This window comes from Podarcis liolepis, assembly GCF_965112155.1.
Source record: "Podarcis liolepis genome assembly, chromosome: 7".
Lineage (NCBI taxonomy): Eukaryota > Metazoa > Chordata > Lepidosauria > Squamata > Lacertidae > Podarcis > Podarcis liolepis.
Genome location: NC_139561.1, coordinates 22,088,601 through 22,102,709, shown reverse-complemented (window position 1 = coordinate 22,102,709; position 14,109 = coordinate 22,088,601). Strand labels below are relative to the sequence as shown.

The window sequence follows — 14,109 nt, the reverse complement described above, 5'->3', positions numbered from 1 at the left end:
ATTAGCTTCTGGGGAATAACAGGATCACTGGCCGTGTAAAATCCTTTTAGAGGAGATAAAGCACCAAGTTAACGCCGACCGGGGATGGAGGGGACGAGGGCCCACTGAGGACATTGAGATCATAGTCTCAGTGTTGCCGACCTGTTGCAGGATGGGCAGGGAGAAAGGCTGTAGCTCGGTGGGAGAGCATTTGCCTTGCAGGAAGAAAATTTGAGGGTCGATCCGCAGCATCTCCGGGTAGGGCTGGGAGAGGCCCCCTTTCTGAAATTCTGGAGAGCTGCCGCCAGTCAATGTTGACAATTATTATTTGTTTAGGGCATTTGTGCTGGACTCTTGAGTCAGAAAGGCTCCCCAAGCAGCTTATATACCATCAAAGCAAGACGTGCCCTACTTGCAGGCTGGGATTCTCAAAATGCGAAACAAAGCATGACATGACGTCCAAGGGGAAAGCGACAGGGTCATCTAGTCCAGCCTGCTGCAATGCAGGAATCTCAACATGTGGTCCCCCATCCAATTTGAAACCATACTGTACCCTGCTTAGCTTTGCAAATGTGCTAGCAGTTAACTAACCAGATGGCACAGTTTAGGGGCAAGGAGGTTCCAGATGGAGCTGGAGTTCTGGCGAACCTGATGGAATGAGCCTTCTGCTTTGTATTTCTTCCACTGAGGCAGCCTGGTGGAATGTTTGCTCCCCAGATGACAGTGGAACCCACACATGCAAAACTGAGCCCAGATGGGCCAAGGGTCTGGGGTTTGGTGCAAGGCAGCTGCCTTCTGGGTTTCTATATCTTGAGAGGAGGCCATAGCTCCTTTGCACCAGAAGGTCCTGGGTTCAGTCCCCAAAGGCACCTCCTAGGCAGGGCTGGAAAGATCCCCTGAAACCCTGGGGAACCGCTGCCAGCCAGCGTTGACAACACTGAGCTTGGAGGAACGTCTTGAGGGGTGTGTGCAGCTGGGCAGAGACTAGCTTGCTAGGCAGAGTTGACCTTTGCACCCATTGCCCCACCTACTTTGGCCTCTGACCCCGCCCACCTCAGCACGTGGCCCCTGGCAAGTTGCCCAGAGAGAATGTGGCCCTGTTATGGAGCTGGGGGGGGGGAGCATTGGGACTCCCTAGAGCCTTGTTTTGACAGCCCCGAGCTAAAAGGGATTGGGAGGATCTGCCTGACATTTATTCTCCATGACGCTTCCGAGCTGTTGTCATGGAATCCGTATTAACGTGGGCACATAGCAAGCCTCAAGCACACCTACTCCTAAGAGAGACTGCTGCTGGCCAGGGGGGAGCACACAGATGGAGATCGTCTTTTGTTTTCATTAAGATGTTACATAAATTGGCTCTCCCCCACCCACCCCAAAAAGGTGGGTACGTTTCCACTGTGCCAAAGACTCAGGGTGGAGTGAGGATGACTCACCTTCTTCCCCCCATGAGATCACAGTGTATAAATGGGGGGGGGGTGTGGATTGGATTTTACCTTCAGGGACTGAGTTTTCACAGGTGGGCGGGGCTGCCCAGCTGCCCATCGCCTGATTATGTCGCCATGATGCTGGGCAGGGGGCCAGTTTTGGCCCACAAGGACTGCAGGGAGCTGTGCGCTGCGCTTTGAAGCCATGATGATCAGCTGAACATCAGGGCTTTAAAATACAGGGGGTTGGCTTATGGTCGGGGTTGCAAGGCTTTGCAATCCTTCTTCATGTGAGTTGCAGCTATGGAACTCGCCCCTGCAAGAGACAGCGGCGACCTCCCACTTGGATGGCTTTAAAAAGAGGCCTGGACCGTTAAGTTTAATTGACAATGAAATGAGAATCTCTGCGTATTGGTGAAAAAGTTTCAATACAGGGAGATTCCACTGAAGCCTTAGAAAAGCAAACAGAGCACTCTGAACTCTTGCTGTGTAAAAGTTTGAACAATATTTTTATGGGGTCTGCACAATGATTTCTTCCAAAAGGACTCAGTTCTTACAATTCCAGTCACTTCAAACTGCACAATATTAATATCTGCAATGTGGACAAATTCACAGAGGATAAAACTATCAATGGCTACTAGCCACCACAGTTGGAGGCAGTATGACAAAGTAAAATGCTGAGAATCAAAGGTGGGCAGATTGCTGCTTCAGGCTTCGCATGGGAGCATTGGGCTGGTCACTATGAGAATAGGATGCAGGATTAGATAGGACTGTACCTGCCTGCATTCGGCTGGCTCTCCTTTTGCAGTTCAATGGCGCCGATTGCAACCCCTCCTTTTGGCCTAGCTGCCAGTGGTTAGAACTAGAATAAAAAAGCCCAAAGGGCTTGGGATCCAAATACCTAAACGATGTATCCACCAGCTTCGGCCTTATGCTCAGAAAGGGAAGCCCGGCTATTGCCCCGGCTGCTGGCTAGCTGGTGTCGACCCATGACAGGGCCTCCTCGGTGGTGGCTCCCCATTTTGTGAAAGGCTTTCCCTGGGTGAGGTGCATCCCCTCTCCTCTGCCAGGAAGCTCAGTGGGTGGCCTTGGGCCAGCTGCCATCTCTTAACCCAAACCACCTCATAGGGTTTCTGTGAGGAAAATGTGGGAACGGGCAGAAGTGTGCATGCCACCTCGAGCTCCTTGGAGGAAAAGTGGAATATAAATGTATTATCATTATTCATAATAATAATTGGCTATAGGAGAAATTTAAAAGCATTCCTGTTCGTTCAGGCATCTGATAGCTTATTGATATTGGCCATAGGGACCTTTAACTTAGCAACTTGAATGTTAAATGGTATCTGCTGGATACCTCAGTTGGTAGAGCATGAGACTTAATCTCAGGGTTGTGGGTTCAAGCCCCACGTTGGGCAAAAGATTCCTGGATTGCAGGACCCTCACGGTTCCTTCCGACTGTACAGTTCTATGTTCCGAGAGCTTTTGAAATGGTTTGAGTCGGTTTTTAAATGACCTTCATCGTTCTGATTCGTTTCACTTTAAACTGCGTTGTTCCAAGCTTTCAATGGTCGACAGCATTTAAAATGTTTCGAGCTGGTTTTTAAATTACAATTTTGCTTTGACCAATTTTCTTTTGAATTGCATTGTTTTTAATTTTGACGCGCTGGGAAGAAGAGTAGGACAGAAGCTGAAGAAATAAATAGCTGCTCCACCCTTGTTTCTTACCCTTAATGGCCTCGAGGGGGGATAGTCAAACTGCAGCCAGCTTTGCAGTGGGAGAACAGAAAGCAAAGAAAAGAAAAGAAAAGTGGGAGGGGGCGACTCAGAGGTAAAAATTGGGGAGAAGAGTCAAGCCTAGGATCCCGTTTCCCTCTCCAAACTCTGTCGGCAAGAAGGGCTCTGAAAGTGCCTGGCTCCCCACCCACGTCTCCTTCTTCTGCCATCAGAAGAAGTAGTTTTCTCAGTGCAGGAATATTTAGAGAGAGGAGAGGCCTCCGTCGCTGGGCTCTTCTTGGCTGGTTTTCCTCTCAAATGCAAAGCAGCTGAGCTGTCTTCTGGTGTTAAGAGAAATATTTGCGTGCGGGACAGAGGGGTAGAGAGGCAGCCAGGAGAACAATAGGAGGAAGAAAACATGGCCTTCCACCCGGCGTTGAGCCTGGAACTTCAGAGGTCTTAGATGGTAGACTGAGAAAGTTTTTCCTGCACCTGAGGCCAGGGCCCTCCATGACTTTCCATCTGGCCCTTGGGATGCTCCCCAGGCCACCCTCCCTCTCACTGACCCTGCTTTGCCTCCAGAATGTATTGGCCTCATTGGGATGTGCTTGAACACAGTCTAGCCTCCTGCTTGCCTGGGTGGAAGGCAGAGATTGTGAAAAGGGAGCCAGCTCTGCAAGAGTAGCATCTACACCTGTTGCTCCGCCCACTTTCCCCTGGCCCCGCCCACCTGTGGCACGTGGTCCTTAGAGGGCCGTACTGAAGGGAATGTGCCCATTGGTCTAAGAAAGGTTCCCCAATCCTTTCCAATTCAAGTAGAATAAGTTGCTAGCCCTCACTGTGAACACTTGCGACCTTGGGGATGCACCTGTGGCGAAGGTAACAGCAGGGTTGGGGCCTAATGCTGGCTCTCTTCCAGATGCCCTCTTCTAAAAACAGTGCCTGAACATTGTATCGGGGCCTCTGGAGCCCAAAAGGATTGAGCACTTGGCAGTGCTATTTCCCCCACAGAGCTACAGTTAAATCCCAGAGCAGTTTAAGAACCCCTCTTTTCCCAGGGAACTCTGGGAACTGTAGTTCTGGGAGGGAGAGGATCTCCCAGCAACTCCCTTAACAAACTACAACTCCCATGATTCTTTGGGGGAAGCCATGCCTGTTCAAAATAGTGCCGTAGTGCTATAAATGCATAGTGTGAGTGTGGCCTAGATCCACTAACAGGAATGGAGATGTCTAACTCAGTGTTTCCCAAACGTTTTTGGGCAACGGCACACCTGTTTACCGGAAAAAAATCTCGCGGCACACCACCATTAAAGCCCCGCCCCGTGACGTCAGCGCGCAGCGTCACGCCGGGAGGGACGCACAAAAGTGAAAGTTTTTTCCCTTCCCCTTGCCGGGGTGGGAGGAGGCAGCAGAGCGAGGGACTGAGGGACGGCGGCAGCTGAGGCGGCCACCCCTCGACGCCGTCCCAAAAGCCGCCAAAAAGCCCTAAAAAAAGAGGAGCAGCACAAAAAACACACCACACACGGGGGGCGTGTTCTAATTTGCTTCTAACTCCGGGTTAGAGCGCAGCACGTGGAGGATGGGTGGGGAAAGAGAGAGGAGGCGCACTGATAGAACGCCAGGCACAGGGGCCGCCAGGGAGAGCCAGCGCGCGCCCCACCCCGGACGCTCGCAGCCACCGCCATCCCTCCCTCCCAGGGAAGGCGGGATTAGAGCAAGCGCCCGGGCAGCAAGAAGCGCGCGCGCGCCGGCCCTGCCCTGGATCCCTCAGAACCGCCAGTCTCTGGGAAAGTGGGCGTGGCTTCAGAACTCTCAGGCAGCAGCACCCGCCGCCCGGCAAGGCTTCCCATTGGGAGGCGCGAATGCTTTAGTGGGCGGGGATTGGTGCAAATATAGGCAGGGCGGGCTGAGAGGAGGAGCCGCCGCCGAGGAGCAGCGACACCAGCAGCGTTTCCTCTCCCCCCTCCCCTCCCGTGTCAACAAGCGGGGCGCCTGCGCCGGGGGTTTGCGCGTCAGGCAGGCAGCCAGACAGGCAGACGGCGAGAGCCCCGCGCTGGGCAGCCGCTGCTCGCCGCCGCCGCCCCGCGTCTCGCCGCCCGACTCGCCCGCCTCCCTCCCACGGCACACCAGCCGGTGTCTCACGGCACACTAGTGTGCCGCGGAACACCGGTTGGGAAACACTGGTCTAACTTACCGTATTTTTCGCTCTATAGGACGCACTTTTTCCCCTTCAAAAATGAAGGGGAAATGTGTGTGCGTCCTATGGAGCAAAGACGCCATAGCCCCGCGACCCTCTCCCGGCTGGAGAGGTGACGCGCAGCTTTAGAGGCTCCTGCCATAGCCGCGCGTCACCTCTCCAGCCGGGAGAGCGCGCGGGGGGCTAAAGAAGCCATAGCCCCGCGACCCTCTCCCGGCTGGAGAGGTGACGCGCGGCTATGGCAGGAGCCTCTCCGCTGCGCCTTTCCGCTGCTCCCTGACCTGCTCTTTGGGGCTGGTGGTGGGCTTCCCCCCGCCAGCCCCAAAGAGCAGGTCGAAAGGAACCTGAAGCCTGGAGAGCGAGAGGGGTCAGTGCACACCGACCCCTCTCGCTCTCCAGGCTTCCAAGGTAGCTGCCTGAACGCACCTTAAACGGCACCTTGTTTTAGAGCGGGAAAACAAGAGGGGGAAAGTTCTCCCCCTCTCTGTGCAGCGCCTCCTGCCGCTTCACTGAAGGGGCGCTGGGCAGAGAGGGGGAGAATTTTTTTTTCTTTTTCTCCCCCCTCTAAAACAAAGTGCGTCCTATTGTCCGGTGCGTCCTATGGTGCAAAAAATACGGTAAGTCCATTTATTTTAATGGGTCTACTCAGAGTAAGAATCCGTTGGGTACACACCTCTATGAGCCTAAGCAGCCTCAGCAGACAGGAACCTTTAAAAAAAAATACTTTAAACTTTTAGGGAACTTTAGTTTCAACTGGATGTTGAATAAACATGCAATTATTAATGATTACAGTTGTGAATTTTATTGTGTTATTATTTTCCTTAGTGGGCTGTGCAAACCGCTAATCTGAATAATTCCTTTTTATAGGGTAGGGTAGAGAGCACTGGTGATGAGTTTATGGAACCAAGTGGGGAACGGTAGCCTGGAAAAATTCGGGAACCACTATTTTAAAGATTTGCACTGTTACCTCATGAACAGGAGGTGTTAGATTCCGTGCCCACCCCCCCACCCCAAACCCTGGAGGAAAATTGGAGAGTAAAAACGAAACAAACAAAAAAAAAGACTGACATCAGCCCTATCAACCTGAATGTGATGCATCTGCATCTAAGCCAAGTTGTGTTAAACAAAACAAGGATTAGGGTGGAAAAGCAAACCCGGAGCCAGAGAGTTGGGGGTGCGGGAGGGGAGAGGGAAGATGGACGGGTCGACAATCAGAACTACTTGCTATTCTTTGTGCAAAGCAGGGGCCAGGCGCCAACTGGACTCTCTAATCGGCCTTCTGTTTCGTTCTTTCTTTTTTAAAAAACAAAAATAAAAAATTCAAGCCACCGGAAGGCAGACGAAAGCTCAATGCCCCCCACAACAGAGGCAGCGAACTCTCGCTTCCACTTTTTACGCAGCACCGTATCAGCACACATGACATTTTACCGCTTGCAGGAGGGCAGGTCTCTGCTCAGAGGGGCTTACAATCTAAAAAATCCAGCATGGTCAGCCTTTACTAGGGACTGAGCCTTTAGTGTGCTAGGGCCCTGCCCCATGGAACTCCCTGCCACCAGAGGTTCGGCAGGAACAATTCCTGCCTTCTTTTAGACCAAGTGGTTCCCAGCCTTTTTGGTATGGTGGCCCACAAGCTCGGAGTCAGTTGGCAAAGTGACCCATCGATTTATTGTTTGTTGCATTTTCATCCCTCTTTTTCTCCCAAGGAGCTCAAGGTGGCAAAAGTGGTTCTCCCCTTTCTCATTTAATCCCCACAACAACGGCCCTGTGAGGTAGGCTAGGCTGAGAGGCAGTGACTGGCCCAACGCCGCCCAGTTGAGAGCTTTGAACCCTGTTCTCCAAGGTCCTGGCCCTACACTCTAAACCACAATTCCACACTGGCTCTCCATTGATGGTAAGCCAACGAAACAAAAAGTTGTAAGATGCTGTACAGTGGTACCTCGGGTTACAGACGCTTCAGGTTACAGACGCCACTAACCCAGAAATAGTACCTTGGGTTAAGAACTTTGCTTCAGGATGAGAACAGAAATCGCGCTCCGGCAGCACGGCAGCAGCAGGAGGCCCCATTAGCTAAAGTGGTGCTTCAGGTTAAGAACAGTTTCAGGTTAAGAACGGACCTCCGGAACGAATTAAGTACTTAACCCGAGGTACCACTGTATAGTGGGACGTGGGTGGCGCTGTGGGTTAAACCACAGAGCCTAGGACTTGTTGATCAGAAGGTCGGCGGTTCGAATCCCTGCGATGGGGTGACCACCCATTGCTTAGTCCCTGCTCCTGCCAACCTAGCAGTTCGAAAGCACGTCAAAGTGCAAGTAGATAAATAGGTACTGCTCCAGCGGGAAGGTAAACGGCATTTCCGTGCGCTGCTCTGGATCGCCAGAAGTGGCTTAGTCATGCTGGCCACATGACCCGGAAGCTGTTCGCAGGCTCCCTCGGCCAATAAAGCAAGATGAGCGCAGCAACCCCAGAGTTGTCCGCAACTGGACCTAATGGTCAGGGTCCCTTTACCTTTACCTTTTACCACTGTATATGGATCCTATCAGCTAAGAATTACAAGCAATTATTTCAGGAGTTACTGCTAAAGCCTGCAACTGATTTATTTAGGCTTTGTAAGAGACAGTATCTTACAACTTCGCAACCCACAGGTTGGGAAAGGCAGTATTAGACACCTCCTAAAAACTGTGATACCCTGCCAGGCCTTTGCAATTATTTACTTATTGCATTTGTATTCTGCCTTTTTCTCCAGCGAGCTCAAGGTAGTGTACAGAGTTGTCCTCCCCATTTTATCTGCTCAACAACCCTACTGCGAGGTCAGTTCGGCCAAGAGGCAGTCGCTCCCAATGACTTTCCAAGCCGAGTGAGAATTCGAACCCTGGCCTTCCAGGTCCTAGTCTAGCGCTGTAACCATTGTACCATATAGGCTCTCAAATCCCCTTTCATTTCTTCCTGCCAACCAGTCTCTACTGATGCTTTTATTTACAGTGGTACCTCGGGTTAAGAACTTAATTCGTTCTGGAGGTCTGTTCTTAACCTGAAACTGTTCTTAACCTGAAGCACCAATTTAGCTAATGGGGCCTCCTGCTGCCGCTGCGCCGCCAGCATGCGATTTCTGTTCTCATCCTGAAGCAAAGTTCTTAACCTGAGGTACTATTTCTGGGTTAGCGGAGTCTGTAACCTGAAGTGTATGTAACCTGAAGCGTCTGTAACCCGAGGTACCACTGTATTTCAAAGTCATTCTGCATGATGCACAAGGTCTTGTGTTTTTATGGACGTGTGCTTTCAAATCCATCCATCCATCCATCCATCCATCCATCCATCCATCCATCCATCGCAGGAGCTCAGATACACACAAAGCCCTGGCAAGGATCCCTCTCCCCCACCTCCAAAAGTCTTTGGAACAGTGGAGTCATTTCCCTGACTTAGCGGTGCCTCTGTCTAAGGGGGTGGTGAATCTACTTATGCAACATCTCAACAAAGGAGGGAGAAGAGCCGTACCGCAAGGAACGCGCAGCCCTTGGGGAGCAGGGGAGCTGAAACTCGGGATTGTGCCCACGTTGCATGGGATCCATGACAACCGCTAGAATAGCATAACAGAAAATAAATGTCAAGAAGATCCTCTCATGCCTGTTTGCTCAGGGCTGTCAGAATAGAATAAGAAGAAGAGTTTGGATTTGACATCCCGCTTTATCACTACCCGAAGGAGTCTCACAGTGGCTAACATTCTCCTTTCCCTTCCTCCCCCACAACAAACACTCTGTGAGGTGAGTGGGGCCGAGAGACTTCAGAGAAGTGTGACTAGCCCAAGGTCACCCAGCAGCTGCATGTGGAGGAGCGGGGAATCGAACCCGGTTCACCAGATTACGAGTCCACCGCTCTTAACCACTACACCACCCTGGGTGTATAAGGACCTCCCTCCCCTCCCCCCCCGCAATGGTCCCAAAGATGGCCAGCAGGAGCCTGGCAACACGCCGTGCAATCATTGAACAATCTCCAGCGCTGGGGAGCTGGCAACCTCAGGAGGGCAAAGGGGCCGACTTAACTAGAGCCGCTCCTGCATGCCTTCAAAGGGAAGGGCTGTAGCTGAGTGGTTAGAGCATCTGCTTTGCATGCAGAAGGTCCCAGGTTCAGTCCCCAGTGTCCCCAGGAGGTAGGAATGGGAATTATCCCGTCCAAAATCCTGGAGAGCAGCTGCCAGTCTGTGTAGACCACAGGTCAGCAACCTAAGGCCCGCGGGCCAATTCCGGCCCAAATGAGTTCGGGATCCGGCCCAGTCCAGAAATCGCTGCATGGTTCTGATTCATATCATTCAGGCTGCGCCATTTTTTTCTCCGGAAATCGCATCTGCGCATCCCAGATGCCGAAAATCACTTCCGCGCAGGCATGATTTTCGGTGTCTGGGCATGCGCAGAAGCGATTTCCAGCACCGCGGACATGATTTCCGGCATCGCGCTGCACTGGAAGGCAGCTTCTGATGTCTTAAGGGAAGGCTGTAGCTCAGTGGTTAGAGCACTGGTGTGTTTCGTTTACAAACTGTTTCAGAAAGTGCGAATTAGAGTAGTGCCTCGCATCGAATCTAACTGATTTGTAGAAAGGATTCCACAAACTGAAAGCAGAGATGACGGATGTACTTTTGTAACCCAAAAAATCTTAATAAAAACATTTTTTTAAAAAAAAAAGAAAGAAAATGAGAATTAGATAAGCTTGACTTTAAACCAGCATGGTGCAGTGGTTAGAGTGTTGGACTTGGACCTGAGAGAGCAGGGTTCAAATCCGCTCACTCAGTGACTTTGAGCCAGTCACTGCCTCTTAGCCTAACCTACCTCACAGGGTTGTTGTGAAGGAGAAATGGGGAGAAGGAGAACCAGACAAGCTACCTTGAGAAAGGTGATGTATAAATAGAATAGATAAAAATAATAAACAAACAAACCCAAGTCAAATAGGATTTCTGCATCTGCCCCTGCTTGCTGGTGACAACATGGTGAGTGCTTTGCAACTGCAGGGAACTCACCGGATGGGCTCAGGCTTCAGGTGGTGGTTGAGAGAGTGGGTGAGGATGTTTTCTGCGAAAGGCGGCTTCCCGTCTGATCTCTCGATGTCGAGGTGGGCGGCGTTGCAGAGGGCGTGCACCCCAGAGTCCGTGCGGCTCGAGATAGTGAACTTGCTCGGCGTGGAATGCCGGAGCTTCTCTGCTGCCATCTGAGGGACAGAAGAAACTTAACTGTGTGGGGTTGCTGTGGCAGAAATAGGGGGTGTACTAACCAAGGTAGTGTCAGGAGCTCAGCCTACACTTGAGTCGGATCCTGGCAGAGGCACATACCCGACTGGCATGTTCTCTCCCTCCTGGTCTTTCGTTCGGGAGCTTCAAGAGCTTTCTTCAGCCCGAACGTCACAGCGACCAATGCCAACAGACGCCGGCACACTTAGGGATCCGCAGAGTTTGCGCAGTTGCATAACAGACCTCAGCAACTCAGCATTTTAGCTAATCTACTTTATTTACATATAAACACACACGGAGCACTGCAACATGGCTCCCTCTCTCTCTCTCTCTAGCATCAGACAGCAAAGAAAAAAAGAACAAAGGACAACTTCACGGAACACAGTAACATAAACATCCTGTCTCCGTCACTTCCCACTCTGTGGAGTCAAAACATATACCATCATGTGATAGACAAAAATCCCATGACTGCAATCATGGAGCAGAAATTCTAACAGGTGGAACGCCCTTTGCCATTTTCACAGACACAGGTGGGAGAACTGGGTGCAGGTTTCTCAACAGACGCCTCTAACATAGGAACACCTAAGTACAGGACCAATATGGTGCCTTCTGGTTATGGGATGAGATGACAACCGGTGTGGTGGTTAGAGTGTGGGACGAGGAGCTGGGGGGCCAGGGTTCGAATCCCTAGTTTAGTTTAGAGAAAAGGTGAGTGAGAGGTGACACAGAAGTAGTTGGTAAAATCATGCCCAGCTTGGAGGAAGTGCACAGAGAGAAGTTTTTCCTCCCTTGTCACACTAGGACTCGTGGACGTCCAAGTGAAGCTGGAAGATTCGGGACAGACAAAAGAAAGCGTTTCTTGACACCGCACATAGGCCGGCTGTGGAAGTCTCTCCCCCAGGGCGGCCACCAATTTGGACGGCTTTAAAAGAGGATGGGAGAAATTTGTGGAGGAGAGGGCTATCAGTGGCAATGCTTCTGAATATCAGTTGCTGTAAACCACAGGAGGGGAGAGGGCTGTGGTGCTTGTGTTCTGCTTGAAGGCTTCCCAGCAGCAGCTGGTTGGCCACTGTGAGAACAGGATTAGGGCCATTGGCCTTATGCAGAAGGCTTTTCTCATTGTCTGGGGTTCTCTTCCCCATTCAGCTATCAGAAATTCACTGGGTGTGACCCTGGAGTCATTCACTGCCTCTTAGGGGAACCCACCTCGCTGTCAGGCTTCAGGGCCTCAGCTTCCTCCCTCCTCCCCCCCCCCCCGGCAATAGATAAGCAGAACAAAGTGAAAGGAGTCTCTCACCAGTTAGGGATTTTAATGATCACAGCACCTGTTCCTCGGGATGAAGGTGCTCCCAATTAAGGGTCCCACCCACTTCCTCCCTCATCACCCACATCACTACCGCGTCTTGTAACCTGACCTCGCAACCACTGTCCTGCCTGTGTTGTTACTTTATCTGTCCTCCTTGACCTTGGGCTGATCCGATGGACACTTTGCAGCAACAGTGAGTCTATTAACTCTCTCGCTCCCAGTTATTCTCCTCCTAACTGTTCACCCCCCAGTTCTTCCCAACTTCTGCCTTCTGAACTATGTCCTTCTGCAAACCATTGCTCCAAATCTATACTGTCCTCCTGCTCCTAGGAAGAGTCAGGATCCTGATTAGGAGCAGGGAGGGGGGAGGCTCCCACCATTCCTCCCCGGAGCCGCCCTCCTCTGCACGGTGCCTGACACTCACAGGGTTCTTGCGGGGATTGGAGGAGGAGGGGGAAAACAATGTAGGCCTCTTTGCCCAGAAGGGAATGCAGCCCTCCGGCTGAAAAAGTGGACCAACGGTTTGCCTCCCTATAGGATAGCTTCCTAGGTTCCTATGCCTTAAGCGGAGGGCCGCAGCTCAGTGGCAGGGTATCTGCCTTGCATGGAGAAGGTCTCAGGTTCGATCCCTGGTATCTCCAAGTAATTAGGGCTAGGAAGGCCTCCTGCCTGAGACTCTGGACAGCTGCTGCCAGTCAGTGTAGGCAACACTGAGCTGGGTGGATCATTGGTTTGACTTGGTGTAAAGGGGAGCTTCCCACATCAAGCCCTTAGGCCCAGAACAGGAGGCTGCAATGTTGTTCTCCGACAGAATAAGAGTATGAGCAGCTGATCGTTTTGAGGATGCTGCAAGGAAAAGGCGAAGGGCCAGATCCAGAATGTGAAGGTCACAGGTCGATTCCGTCCTGCCAGGACCAGCAAGGGCAGGCTACTGTTGTTCAGCACAATGCACCCATCCATCACGGTTTACGGCCTCTGCCATCCCTGACGGGAAACGTCTTGTAAAAGAGAATGAGAGTGCCCATCAATTATTAAAGCCGCCGAGGCTGCCGAGAGGCCAGGCAAGTGGTCCGCAGAGGAGTGATGTCATCCAATGCCATTAGGCCCCACCCCCACCCCCCATCACCAATTATCAAAACCTTCAGCTTGTCCAGAACAGGGTCAGGATGCACTCCTAATCCCATGTATTCACATTTGTATCCCGCCATTTTTTTCTCCAAAGAGCTCAAGGTGGTGCCCATGGTTCTCCCCACCCCCTCATTCAACCCCCACAACAACCCTGTGAGGTAGATCAGGTTGAGAGGCAGTGACCGGCGCCAAGGTCACACCCCCAGTGAGCTTCATGACCGAGTCGGGATTCGAACCCTGGTCTCCCAAGGTCCTAGTCCGGCATTCCAGCCTCTCGTATGACATCAGGTGCAAGGCAGGTGGGCATGGCTTGGGCAAAACCGTCTGGCAAGTCAAATATGGGGAGCAGACCGAGTTTCATTTGGCCTATGGGAAAGAGGCTCCCTAACACCGGTTTAAAGTGACAACAACATCAGACAGGACCATATTGTTTTCCTTTCACTTTGCGTTTCAAACACATTATCAGAAAATCCTCTCCTTTCCCGGAAGCATCCTGCGGTGGGTGGGGTAGAGAAGGACTTCTGCAGAGCTTCTGCAACATGTAAATCAAACAGAGTTAACCGATTAAAAGCCAGGCAGAGAACTGGCTTTAATCGACATTTAAAGTAAGACCTTTAATCTGCTGGCAATCCCGACAGGAGAAGTAAATAAAGCCGAGACGAGCCCATCAGCAAATTAAACAGGTTTGTTCTTTTTTGCATGCTGGAAAATAGTTCCGAGGATGGAAGTGCTTTGATAGCAATTTTTTGGGGTAAAAATATATATATTAAAAAATGATCAAAGGGCTGGAGCGCCTTACCTATGAAGCAAAACTAACGCCTGGGGCTTTGCAGTTCAGGAAGAAAGTAAAAAGGATATGGGGGAGGGGAAGTGAGACACGACAGAGGTTTATAAAGCGATGGGTAGGTCTGCCAGCATTACAGATGTAAAAAAACAGGTTTTTTAAAATCTCTCTCATAATTCTACAGGGCTGGGAAACCTCAGGCCCTCTAGGTCTCACTATGTGGCCCTCAGAAACCTCCCCAAGCCACACCTCCTCCCCACAGGAAGAGACCACGAGGGTCATTCCTGCAATGCAAGAATCTTTTGACCAACGTGGGGCTTGAATTCACAACCCTGAAATTAAGGCTAATGATTTACTGACTGATCT

The 14,109-nt window shown here is 51.4% G+C and overlaps 1 protein-coding gene across 2 annotated transcripts in view; it reads right to left on the bottom strand.

Moving 5' to 3' along the window:
* Nucleotides 1–14,109, bottom strand: part of PUSL1 (pseudouridine synthase like 1) — a 68,500-nt gene that overhangs the window by 39,963 nt on the left and 14,428 nt on the right. For both annotated transcript variants that reach the window (XM_083513279.1, XM_083513278.1), the window contains exon 3: nucleotides 10,319–10,506. In XM_083513279.1, the coding sequence (XP_083369405.1) occupies nucleotides 10,319–10,506 (188 nt within the window). The remainder of the gene's footprint in view (nucleotides 1–10,318; nucleotides 10,507–14,109) is intronic.